This window comes from Oncorhynchus kisutch, linkage group LG19 (assembly GCF_002021735.2).
Source record: "Oncorhynchus kisutch isolate 150728-3 linkage group LG19, Okis_V2, whole genome shotgun sequence".
In the NCBI taxonomy this organism is placed as follows: Eukaryota; Metazoa; Chordata; class Actinopteri; order Salmoniformes; family Salmonidae; genus Oncorhynchus; species Oncorhynchus kisutch.
In genome coordinates, this window is record NC_034192.2 from 27,601,506 (window position 1) to 27,613,763 (window position 12,258).

Consider the following 12,258-nt stretch of genomic DNA (forward strand, 5'->3'; position numbering starts at 1 on the left):
ACTAACCTCATTGCTGTTTATATCATTAGTGTTTGTGTATACAGTGAATGCAGTGTCAATATTTTTGCTGACTCTGCACATTATATTCATTATGACCATTTTTATGTACAGGGCAACTGCAATTTGAACTTTTCACGCAGCAAGTTTGTCTTGTATTGTACAAGGATTACATTCGTAGATAATATTCTGACCGTTAGAAAATGGCTTGGAAAGTTCCGAATGATTCTTTTTAACAAGTTGGTTTCTTTATGTTGGCTTTAATGCTCTAGAAAAATAGATTATGCAGCTAAATACAAAGAAAACAAGCATTTTAAAACTCACAGATATAATGAGCGTGTCAGGCAGTTCTAGCACCAATACAGTTCTATCCAAGTGTGTCTCTCAAACTGTAAACATGAAAGCTTGCTGCTGCGATGTTTCCCTTCAAATATAGCTAGCCCTATAACACAAAGTTCTCTCACTCATGTGTGCACCCAGCTTTTAAATACTGTGTCGGCTTTAATTTACCTTTGTCAGGATATTCTAAAGCACAGAAACCACTTCACCACTCTTAACTAAACTCCAGGAGATCAAATACTTTCAGTGTTTTTAGAGCATATCTCTAGATGATTTTATGTAATTAATCTACCGAGTTTTTACATGATCAAAGTGGCCCACGATTATTCAGCTCACTTCTGTATCCCACACTCTGCTAACTGTCCTGGTAATACACGTCTCTTGAGGTCTGAAGTGGTTCTAATTTACACATTTCCCCTTTCTAGTGTCCTCAAACTGAAATTGTGTGTGTGTGTGCATCTGCATTTTAGAATGATACAACTCAGCACTCCTCAGCAAATTGCTGGTGTTCCCACAAGCTAACTGATTACAGTATATAATATAATGATATTTGTAAATGATGTTTGTGGAAGAGTTATGCGGGCACTGAAACAGCTCCATTCTATTTGCATGGATTACTGATCCTCTCAACATCGCTCAGTATGAGAAGCTGTGTAATCGCCTACACAACAATATGTTTATTTTCCCCCTACTGTCTGTCCTATCTCTCAATGTGTGCTTGTTCTTTTACAGCTCTCCTCACAACCAGACCCCCGAAGGTCCTGTTCCCCACTGAGAGACAGGCCAGTGTTATAGATGTCCAACCGGGTAAGTCTTCCCCATGGGAGCCAGTGCTAACGGTCTCCTCTCCATAGAGCAGACAAGTGTAATTATAGACTGCAATAGTCAGGGGCTCCTTGCTGCTTTCTCTCCAACCGGGCTGGCCTGTTCTTCAAAATGCATTTTACTGCAGTGCCTTTTGGATGGGGATACATTGCAATTGCTGTGTCAATATATAGTTTTGGAGCTCTGTTTGTTGGAATGTCCTCTACTGTACAGCAGCAGAGTGATCACCAACACTGCATTCTAATGCCTGAGTCAACCCCATTAAAAAGTGTTGCTGCAATCAGCCAAAAATGCCTGAGAGGGCATTTGCAATACATACATCTGGGGGCTAAGAGAAAGTATAACACACAAGGCAGGCACATGTTCAGAGAGATCAAAACAGAACACAGCATTACCACTGGCATGCAGTATTCCCCTGACCCTTGTTTCCATATTTAATTATGAGCTTGTTCTAACCTGGGGGAGGTGCCCAGCCGTAGCCTCTCAGCTCATTCTCCTGCACCTTGTACAATGTAGGCTAGAACATTGTCACGCCCTGGTCTTAGTATTTTGTGTTTTCTTTATTATTTTGGTCAGGCCAGGGTGTGACATGGGTTATTTATGTGGTGTGTTTTGTCTAGTTTTTTTTTTGTAGGTTATGGAATTGTGGTTAGTGGGGTTGTCTAGAAAAGTCTATGGTTGCCTGGAGTGGTTCTCAATCAGAGGCAGGTGTTTATCGTTGTCTCTGATTGGGAACCATATTTAGGCAGCCATATTCTTTGAGTGTTTTGTGGGTGATTGTTCCTGTCGCTGTGTTTGTTTGCACCAGATGGGGCTGGTTTGGTTTTTTCACGTTACATTGAGTGGTTTTGTATTGTTCGTTATATTCTTTATTAAAGATGTATCGAGATAATCACGCTGCATTTTGGTCCTCCTCTCCTTCGACACAAGAAAACCGTAACAAACATTTTAATAAAAGGGCCAAAATCCACTGTTATCAGCGTGAAACAACACAATTCTTTCAAATCTGTGTCCAATACAATGATTGTGTCAAAATTACACTTAATTTAAAACATTTTACCGGAACGTTTCCACCACATATTCATACTACAATGTGCTTTCGGCACTTACCATGTAAAAAGCCCTGCCTGCGAGATATACAAGCACTCTTCAAATCTTATTCTGGAGCTCAGGACCAGTTGACAATAACAAAACAAGTGCGAGGAAGGCATATTTAAGCTGTCAAGTTGGGGTAAATTATAGGCCATTATTCCACATGCATCAACACAGAGACTGGGAGGAGACAGCTGAAGAGATGGAGTTTCCGAGCTCCTGCAGAGCCAAGGAGATGTCGTTGTCTTCTTCTTCTTCTCCTCCTCCTTCCTCTTCTTCACTGTTCAGTATTTAAATAATACACTTCACCTAACAACTGGCTCCGATATGATGGGTTGGCTTAGCACTCTACTACCTTGTGCAGTGTACACATTCAGTTCTGCCATATTGTGAACACTATTCAGTTCTACTACATTGTTGCATGTCATTTTACGGTTTCCATGAGAAGTTACTTCATTTGGACTTTTGTTAGCCTTGCTTTACAGATACAGTAATTGTATACTCTGCTCTAGGCCAAGGTGTTCTGTGGGTGATTGGCACTTGGTACACCAATTACCCTCATTGTTCAGTAGTCTTGCTAGACGAAAACAGGCTGAATCCAAGCTGTTTTACAAATGATGTGTATTTTTACCAGTTTAAGAACAACCCTGTTACCCAATCAGTGCATAATAGCTTTCTGGATAACAGACAAACTGGACCTTATTTGCCTTGCGATACAACCCCAGGACATTTATTGCAGTTCTTCCTATGGAATAAATATCTTTACTGCTTTGCCATTCTCAATCGTTACCTTTCTCTGCGCGGTTATTATATTTCTGATAGGATGAAGAGTCGGGCAGCCCCAACCCAATTAAACTTAATAGAGTGAGCAGTCTGTATAACACAGCATAAATCTCTCTCATCCAGCAAGCCCCCTGCGCCCTACAATGGATGTCACACCTTCTGTCACAGGCATTGCATCCATGCGCATCAGGATTTATCGAGTGACCGGGCGTCTGGAGAAAGAACCCCTAACTACGCCTGATACAGGGAAAAAAAATATCTCTGGCAGGGTGTGTGTGTGGTGGGCGTTTTCTCCAAAGGCATTGCCGTATGAGTGAACGCACTGTATGTTAAGAATTGTTCGTGAAGTGTAAACACAACTTCCTCCTACAATATTGTCAATTTCTCTTATGTTGTTGTTGTTTTTTTAACCAACAGCAATGATGGGTACAAGGATTTCATATCGACGTTATGTATTTGATATGAAAAAAGGCCTTTTTATGTTAAGATGTTTGTTTGAATGATGAATAGATAGGGAACAGGGAATGGTCTGGGCTGCTTGAAGGAGAGAAAGTATAAACCTTGGGTGTTGCTAAAGTAATGTCTTTCTCAAGGATCCATTCTCCCTCTGAAGCTAAGGAACTGGTCATTTGTACTGAAATAGGCACCCTAATAACAAAAAGATATTTACAGCTTTGTGAGCCATGACTATAGCCAGTCTTGTTGTCATTGTTGCTTTATCTGCAATAACAAAAAAGTAGGAAGAGTGACACTATCTCTAACTGACACACAGTTTTGTTATACTTATAGACTAACAAATATTGAGACTGTTGAAATTAACAAAAGCTGGAATAAATATGGATGTAGATTTGATCAACCTGTCCCTTACCATTAAACCTTGTAATCCATATAAAACATTTATGACTTGAATGTGAATATGCTTATGGCTCAAGAGACCTAACAGATTGAATTAAGTCCTTCTATATGATATCCAATCCGCATCTCATCAAATTAAATGTGAGCTGTTAACTGCTCCTCCTCAAATGGGCAAAACAGCAGCGTCCCCTGAAAAAGGAAAGGGCTCCTTGACAAGAACCTGTAGCCCCACAAAATTGGTAATTAATTGTTGTGCGGCAGGCACTGTGGTGAGTTCTGGAGGCTGGACCATTAGGCCACAGCTGTCAGTGTTTATTAGCTGAGGAGACGCTAAGTGCAGAGAAGATTTAATAGCTCCATGGAAATCAGCTCCCCCGTACCCTTTACACGAGAAGGGCCTATTATTAGCCACAGGGCGCCTGATTAGCCGCCGGAGCATCTGAGAGGAGTGACACGATAAAGGAGAGGACCAAGGAGAGGAGAGCGTTGTGCCGCTGTGTCTCTGCTCTGTCTGTGGTTCTGCCTACTCTTCATGGACAGCCCCACGCCACGAAGGCCCTTCCAGCAGAGGAGGAGGAGAGGAGAGGCCATATTAAGACAGAATGCCTGAGAGTACACTGAGGCTCCTGACTAGATGGATACACTGCAGGAGGAGGGTGGGGGGGTATTGTTAGCACGATGTTCCAGGAAAGCACATTATTCATCTCAAAAAGTGCCTATTTTTTGTGCATTAATGTCATATCATGAGCAAAATCCTCATACTGTATATAGATGTAGGATCTTAATTTGACTAGTTTCTCAGAGCAGGAAAAAATATTTATCCTGCAGCAACAGGAAATGTGAATTCTTGTGTGGATTAAAATTAATGGACCTTTTTGTAGGGGCTGATACATTTTTAGTTAGGGCAAATCAAGTCAAATAAAATAAAAGTGCAAATGACCAACTTTAGAAGCATTTTTAAACTTAGAATACATTACAAGTTTGCATTTCCTGCAACAACAGGATGATCAAATTAAGATCCTACATCTGTAGTTTGTCTTGACCTCAGGTGTGCAATAACCCAAAATGCCAGACCATAAATACCACTGTTGAATGAACGCCACATTCCCACATATTCACCTTGATCTAATCACAGGGTCGGTGACAAACGGGCAGTGTCATCCTCACGTAGGCCAATCCAATTATGTGAATGCATTCAGTTCCCCCACAGTGCACCAAGCATGGCTCCAGCATCTCCTGCTTCTGCTTGGCTCTTCAGTTTCTTGGAATTTGTGACACATAGGAAGACAAATATGTCTCTGTAATGCGGAGGGGTGGATTGGCACTCCATCAGTGTCTGGGTATTTATGCTTGATATAAATATCCAGAGAGTGACAGGAAACAGAGTTGGAGGCCCATCCCGTTGAGCGCAGAGAGAGCTGGGTGTCAGAATGATAGAGTAACGGCAGAGGGATTGCGCTCTGTGTAGGAACATATCTCTCTCACTATAATTTGTCATCAGAGTTGGTTGCAAGACTCATAAATATGTTAATTAGCTGTGTTTGCAACCTTGAGTGAGGGAGAGAGGGGGAGAGTAAGAGGAGGAGAGGAGTCAGTGGGGTGGGGTACAGAATCCTGCTGTGTGTTGTGTGTATCTGAGAACTACAGAATCAAGTTGTAATACTTAACATTGATCAACCGCAGAGTATTATGGCAGTAGGAAAAGCTTTGTCTTCAGCTTATTGTTTTATGATGTGTTTGCTGTGTGTTTATTCCCATGCTTACACTGTACGCCCCATACAGTATGTAGTACACATTTATAAAGGTCTTAGCTTCTGGCAGTAGGTCATTCTACCTCTTCTTGGAACTGACGTACATTAACAGAGCCTAATATTAATAAACATTAATTCCTTTGACACAACTCTCAGAATAAAAAGGAAGCTAATTCGTGATGGTTTGTTAGAGCGATAATGTACTTTTAATGCCAGGTTACCTTTGAAGTTGCTATATATGGCATATTTACTTTATTTGTTTCAAACAATGTGTATAGTACACAGTAGTATATGATTTACAGTACCAATCAAAAGTTTGTACACACCTACTCATTCAAGGGTTTTTCTTTATTTTTACTATTTTCTACATTGTAGAATAATACATCAAAACTATGAAATAACAGATTTGGAATCATGTAGTAACCAAAAAAGTGTTATACAAATCCAAATATATTTTTGATTTTAGATTCTTTAAAGTAGCCACCCTTTGCCTTGATGACAGTGTTGCACACTCTTGGAATTCTGTCAAACAGCTTCACCTGGAATGCTTTTCCAAAAGTCTTGAAGGAGTTCCCACATATGCTGAGCACTTGTTGGCTGCTTTTCCTTCACTCTGTGGTCGAACTAATCCCTAACCATCTCAATTGGGTTGAGGTCGGGTGATTGTGGAGGCCAGGTCATCTGATAGCACTCCATCACTCCTTGAATTTTAAATAAATTACTGACAGTGTCACCAGCATAGCACCCACACACCTTCTCATACGTCCACCTACTCTGCGTCTCACAAAGACGTGCCGGTTGGAACCAAAAATCTCAAATTAGGACTCATCAGACCCAAGAACAGATTGTCACCGTTTGAATGTCCATTGCCCGTGTTTCTTGGTCCAAGCAAGTCTCTTCTTCATATTGGTATCCTTTGGTAGTGGTTTCTTTGCAGCAATTCAACCATGAAGGCCTGATTCACACAGTCTCCTCTGAACAGTTGATGTTGGGATGTGTCTGTTACTTGAACTCTGTGAAGCATTTATTTGGGCTACAATTTCTGAGGCTGGTACCTCTAATGAACTTATCCTCTGCAGTAGAGGTAACTCTGGGTCTTCCTTTCCTGTGACGGTTCTCATGAGAGCTAGTTTCATCAGAACGCTTGATGGTTATTGCGACTGCACTTGAAGAAACTTTCAAAGTTCTTAGAATTTTCCGGATTGACTGACCTTCACTTAAAGTAATGGACTGTCGTTTCTCTTTGCTTATTTGAGCTGTTCTTGCCATGATATGGAGTTGGTCTTTTCCGAAATAGGGCTATCTTCTGTATACCACCCCTACCTTGTCACAACATAACTGATTGGCTCAAACTCATTAAGAAGGAAAGAAATTCCACAAATTAACTTTTAACAAGGCACACACCTGTTAATTGAAATGCATTCCAAAGCTGTCATCAAGGCAAATGGTGGCTTCTTTGAAGAATGTCAAATATAACATATATTTGTATATTTTTAACACTTTTTTGGTTACTACATGATTCCATATGTATTGTTTCATAGTTTTGATGTCTTCACTATTATTCTACATTGTAGAAAATAGTAAAGATAAAGATAAATCCTGGAATGAGTTGGTGTGTCCAAACTTTTGACTGGTACTGTATATCAAATATGTATGAGTATAAAACATTTTACCAAGCCAAGAAAAAACAAAGACAGTGATCATCATGCACGTTTCATTCCAAAATCCACATTTGCAATTTCCGTTCTGCCATTTCGCTGATCCTTTTGTTCTGTTTTGTTCTCAATTTTCATGTCATTCTGTTTCCCAAAATATACTTGCCAATAAAACTGTCACTTGTGATTGTTTCAGAAAGGTCTGCAGATTTTTTTGTTTACAATAACAAGGTAGGAAGGCAGGGGGAATGACCAACTGGATATCAGTGTCATTCTAATTGCAGGGGGAATATTTCTTGATCTTTTTATAATTAAAGATTGCCAATCTGGTGTACAAAAGCCCAAGGAGGTCCCATTCCTCATGACTCGTTACTAGTTAGTCAAAGATTAACTTGACATGGCAGTTTGCTAACATTGATCAAATGAAATATGATAGTCCTCAAAATATAGAGCAGATAGCCTACTGGCCATGATCATAGTCCATAATGGTTGAGTGTGAACCTCAAACTAGCAAATGAACCTCAAACCTCGTTTCAGTCAGAATTGACTTCCTTTTCGTCCGTAATTAAGCCACTGTCTTCAAAGCCTTGATAAAGACAGTAATTACCCTGTTAACATCAGAAAAACGGAATTATTTGGTATCCTATATAAATGTTTTTCTCCTGGTTGCTAGACCACATCGCCAGGCTAGGCTTGGCTCTCTCTCTGTGTCTGTTGTTAGCATGCAGATGCACAAGTCAGATCATCAGTAGTAAAATAATAATAAAGGCAGCTAATTAGGGGTATAATGACTTGTCCTTGACAGGAGCTTCTCTCCTCTCCTCTGCAGCACAGAGAGCAGCCATGAGAGCTCTATTAGGGATGTGTATAGAAGTCCAACCTTCTAAGTCCTTTCATGTTGCGTGTGCTGCCTGCTAAGTATACAGCCGCTCATCTAGAGTGCGGAGGCGGTAGTGTGTGTTGTGTATGGATGGGAGATAGCTAGCTATCACAGTCATTGACATGGGGTAAATGATCTTGTGAAAATCACCTCTGTGGACAGATATTTTGAAATTCCCTGCTGTCTTTTATCAGTTTGATACAGCACACATAGTCTTGAGACCAGATATCATATTCATTATGTACCATGTTGTACCATGTTGTCTATGAATATGTTTAGTACTAATTTATCTTCCCGTTTAACTAGTTCAACAATGTTTTTATGTCGATTAGTGCCATTAACCTTTTGACACGTGCAGATGTGTCTAAATCAGACCCTCGTCCCACCTCATTCTATCCCTCTCACCCCACCACAAACACACACACCACTTCTCTAGAACTCAGTTTGCGATGCATCTGGCCTCAAAAACCAGTCCAACTATAAAGCAAATCATAATGCAAGCACCAGGGATGAGGGTGTGAGCATGTGGGTCTGGGCAGATGAGATGTGTGCGTTTGTACGTTGATGTTCTTATGTGTATGATTGTATCTGGCTGATTTAAAATGTTTAAAAAATGAAAATAAATATAGGACCAGGGTCACTCACCATCCCCCAGGTCCCCTATCTACAGAGGAAAATCTGTCCCAAATTGTCAAACATCCTATCGGTCTAACTCTATCCTGTGCTGAAAAGAACCGAGATAATGGAATGGAATTACCTCTCTCTGTCACCCTGTGGGAAAGGAATCAACTTTTTGGTCACTGTTCCAGAGAGTAAGTGGATATTAAATAAAAACGGTTGGCGCTAAGGGAATGGGCACTGGGCTGGTCCTGGGGTCAAAGGTAACCCTGTGGCATGGCCAGAGTACCAGAAACAGGAAGCTAGCCTCTGTATTAACACACACATCCCTCTATAGGCTGCTGGGAGCTAGGTTACATCACAGCACAGCGCAGGCCAGGTGACACATCCACCTGACAGGCCAGTGCATTGCAGCAGTTGATTGTGCTGCTCCAACAGCTCCCTTTGAAAGGACGACAAGTGAAATGAAAATGTCAAGCCATTTGCACGGTTTGTTTCACAACACATTTATGCCTATCACAGGTGTTCTTTTAAAATGCAAATGCTGACCGTTTTTTTTTTACGTTGAAAGCTGCAGAAAAGGCTCTTTGTGCCTAGCCTAGTCATGAATAAATCCCTTATTGAAATTGCATGATACCTTTTGCCTTGAATCTGTAGTACTAGGAAGTCTTTACAAGGATATGGCACTAGATGAACGCTCAAAGACCCCCTTTTAGGGTGAAATTCATGATAGGGTGAAATTAGATATGTGTATGTATTGGGCAGGACCAAATATACTTGTTATTGTGGACTGCGGGTCTGGCAGGCTTATCCAGTTATCAGTGTGTGTGTGAAGTCAAATTCAACATACTGCTGTGGATGAGGAGCTTGTGTGCCCTTTTAAGGCCTAATGTTAATGACCTTTCTGTGAGCTCTGCGGTACAGCATGACACGTAGCTACGGTATCCACAGGCAACGTTACAAAATATATTTTTTAATCATACAGAACTTTACAGAATGTGTGAGAAAAAAATGCTTTAAAAAAAACTAGTACTGTGGTAACAAACCCATATTTTTCCTAAAGGTTTGAATTAATCAGTATCCGCATTATGTTATTTTATTTTTTTACATTGAAGCTTTGACTACATTTTGACATCTCACCAAGACTATGCCAAGTCACCAACTAATCAGTTATATACTGTACAGCTAGCTTCATGTATGACCTCTAGTGGTGTCAGTGTGTGGTCTGGTTGTTTTTACGCTTTAAGAATTGTGGCACTCAGGATAGCGATGGGACGTTCAGCTCTTTTTACTGACTCAGACCTTTTCGACTCGTTCAGTCAAATGAACGAATCTTTCGACTCATTTCGTTCATTTGAGTCAGTAATGCCCGGAGCACGCAGGACCTCCTACCGGCTAACGATGAACTGAAAACTCGAAATAGTCATCATTCTACAAGCCTCTAGTTCACATGTCGTTCACCATAAGGGGCTTTTTGGAGCTGTCATTTGTGAGTGAGACTTGTGAAAGTGTGTATGTTTTGATTTCTTCAAAGCTGTGTCCATCATAACATTCAATACAATGTGCATTTGTCAATAGCTAAGCATACAAACAAGAGCATTTCTTTGTACACTCTTAGAAAAAAAGGTGCTATCTAGAACCGTAAATGGTTCTTTAGCTGTTCCCAAAGGAAAACCCTTTTGAAAAGCCCTTTTGGGTTGCAGGTCGAACCTTTTGGGGTTCCATGTAGAACCCAGAGGTGATTTTAAAGGGTTCTTTGGCTGCACCCAAGGAAAATCCTTTTGAAAAACCCTTTTTGGTTGCAGGCCGAACCCTTTTGGGTTCCATTTAGAACCCAGCGTTCTACATGGAACCCAAAAGGGTTCCACCTGGAACCAAAAATGGTTCTACCTGGAACCAAAAATGGTTCTGGGGACAGCCGAAGAACCCTTTTGGAACCCTTTTCTCTAAGAGTGTACATTTGAAACGAGGTCTAGTTGTGGCCACAAACGGACTAGATTGTGAATGACTCTTGGCGGAATTCATTGCTTGACTACCGTGAGGGTGATAAGCACAATATCATTTGAAAACTGCAGCACCCTAAACGATTCGTTCCGAAGTTCGAGTTTGTTGAGGATAAACTGTATGTTTTGGTTTTACAAAGCTGTGTCCATCATAACATTCAACAATCAATTAATTGCATTCATTCTTGCACCATGCGATCAATTATCAGTTCTGAACATGTATTTTTCTTCTCTATGCTAACTGCAGCATGATCTATTTTGCATATATGACAGACAGTTGTTGCTCGGAGCACTTCTCCTGAGTCAACGGTGGAGCACGTATTAATCCTGCTGTAGAATTCATTGCGGCCAGCAGGTCAAACGAATGACTAAAATGAACGAGTCACTCAGAAAAGGAATCATGGCTCTCAAGTCAGTAAAAAGAACCATTCAAAAAGAATGAGTCGTTCACGAACTGCATAGCACTAGTTCAGGAGTGAACGTTTAGAGGGAGAAGGTCAGGTGTGTTCTGTTTCGACAGATGTGACCTCAATGGGGCAGTTTTGTGTAACGTGCGGTAACCAAAAATGTTCTTTCCATAGATCATGTCTGACATAAACAATTAGTACTTTGTGGCATAAACCGTTCCTAATGAAAGGTGCATGTCACCTTTCGCATCTCTGACCTGGAAAGGTACTCTAGTGTGAGTGTATTTGATATATATTCATATTTGTTGTTGAGGGGTTTGTGTGTTTATCTATTCCCAACAGAGACGATGGATCATGTTTGAAGCAGTAATATAGTGGTATGAAAACACCATAGTATAACCTCACAGTTGCTTATGCAACATTGATTTTGAATGAATAGCTCACACATGCAGTGTACTCTCCTTTTTCAGCACATGGCAGGGACCCTATCAAAGTTTAAAACTCTAATTCCGCACCAATCTCTTCCAAAACCAAAAGAAATTGAGTGAAATTAGATTTGTATTAAAATGAAATCCCTGGCAGGCCCCTAGGAGGCTCATGATGTGATTGTGAATAGGAAGATTAGTATTGACCCAATGTGTTCAGAATGTCACCTCTGAACTTCAGACAGCCACAGAATAGTTTTAATTCTAGATTGCCACATGGAATTTTGACCTAAATCCGTGCCTCTTTTCAGTCAGGATAGTTTGAAGGTTAATTCATACAGATCTGCATTGCCCTGTTCCCTCTCTCTCTCACTTCCACTGTCAGACCTGTACTTCTGACATACATTTCCATGAAGTAAGTCTCTCTGGAGTCAACCTGAGGTCAAGGAGTTTCTCAGTACTTACTGTTGGGTCCCATAAGTGCAGTCTGACCATTCTATACTGTACATCTTTACAAAGTGACATGTTTTGTCTTGTTTCTTGCACCACTTGTCCCCTGCATTCATAGACTGGATATACCAGACAATAATGGAGGACAGAAGCTTCAATTACCCTGCAGTGGTCAGAC

General features: G+C 40.7%; 1 protein-coding gene across 1 annotated transcript in view; it reads left to right on the top strand.

The window, feature by feature from the left end:
- The window catches only part of LOC109910097 (X-linked interleukin-1 receptor accessory protein-like 2), a 319,792-nt gene that overhangs the window by 251,045 nt on the left and 56,489 nt on the right, over positions 1-12,258 (top strand). Inside the window, exon 6 of the mRNA XM_031798117.1 lies at positions 1,069-1,143. Coding sequence (XP_031653977.1) covers positions 1,069-1,143 — 75 coding nt within the window. The remainder of the gene's footprint in view (positions 1-1,068; positions 1,144-12,258) is intronic.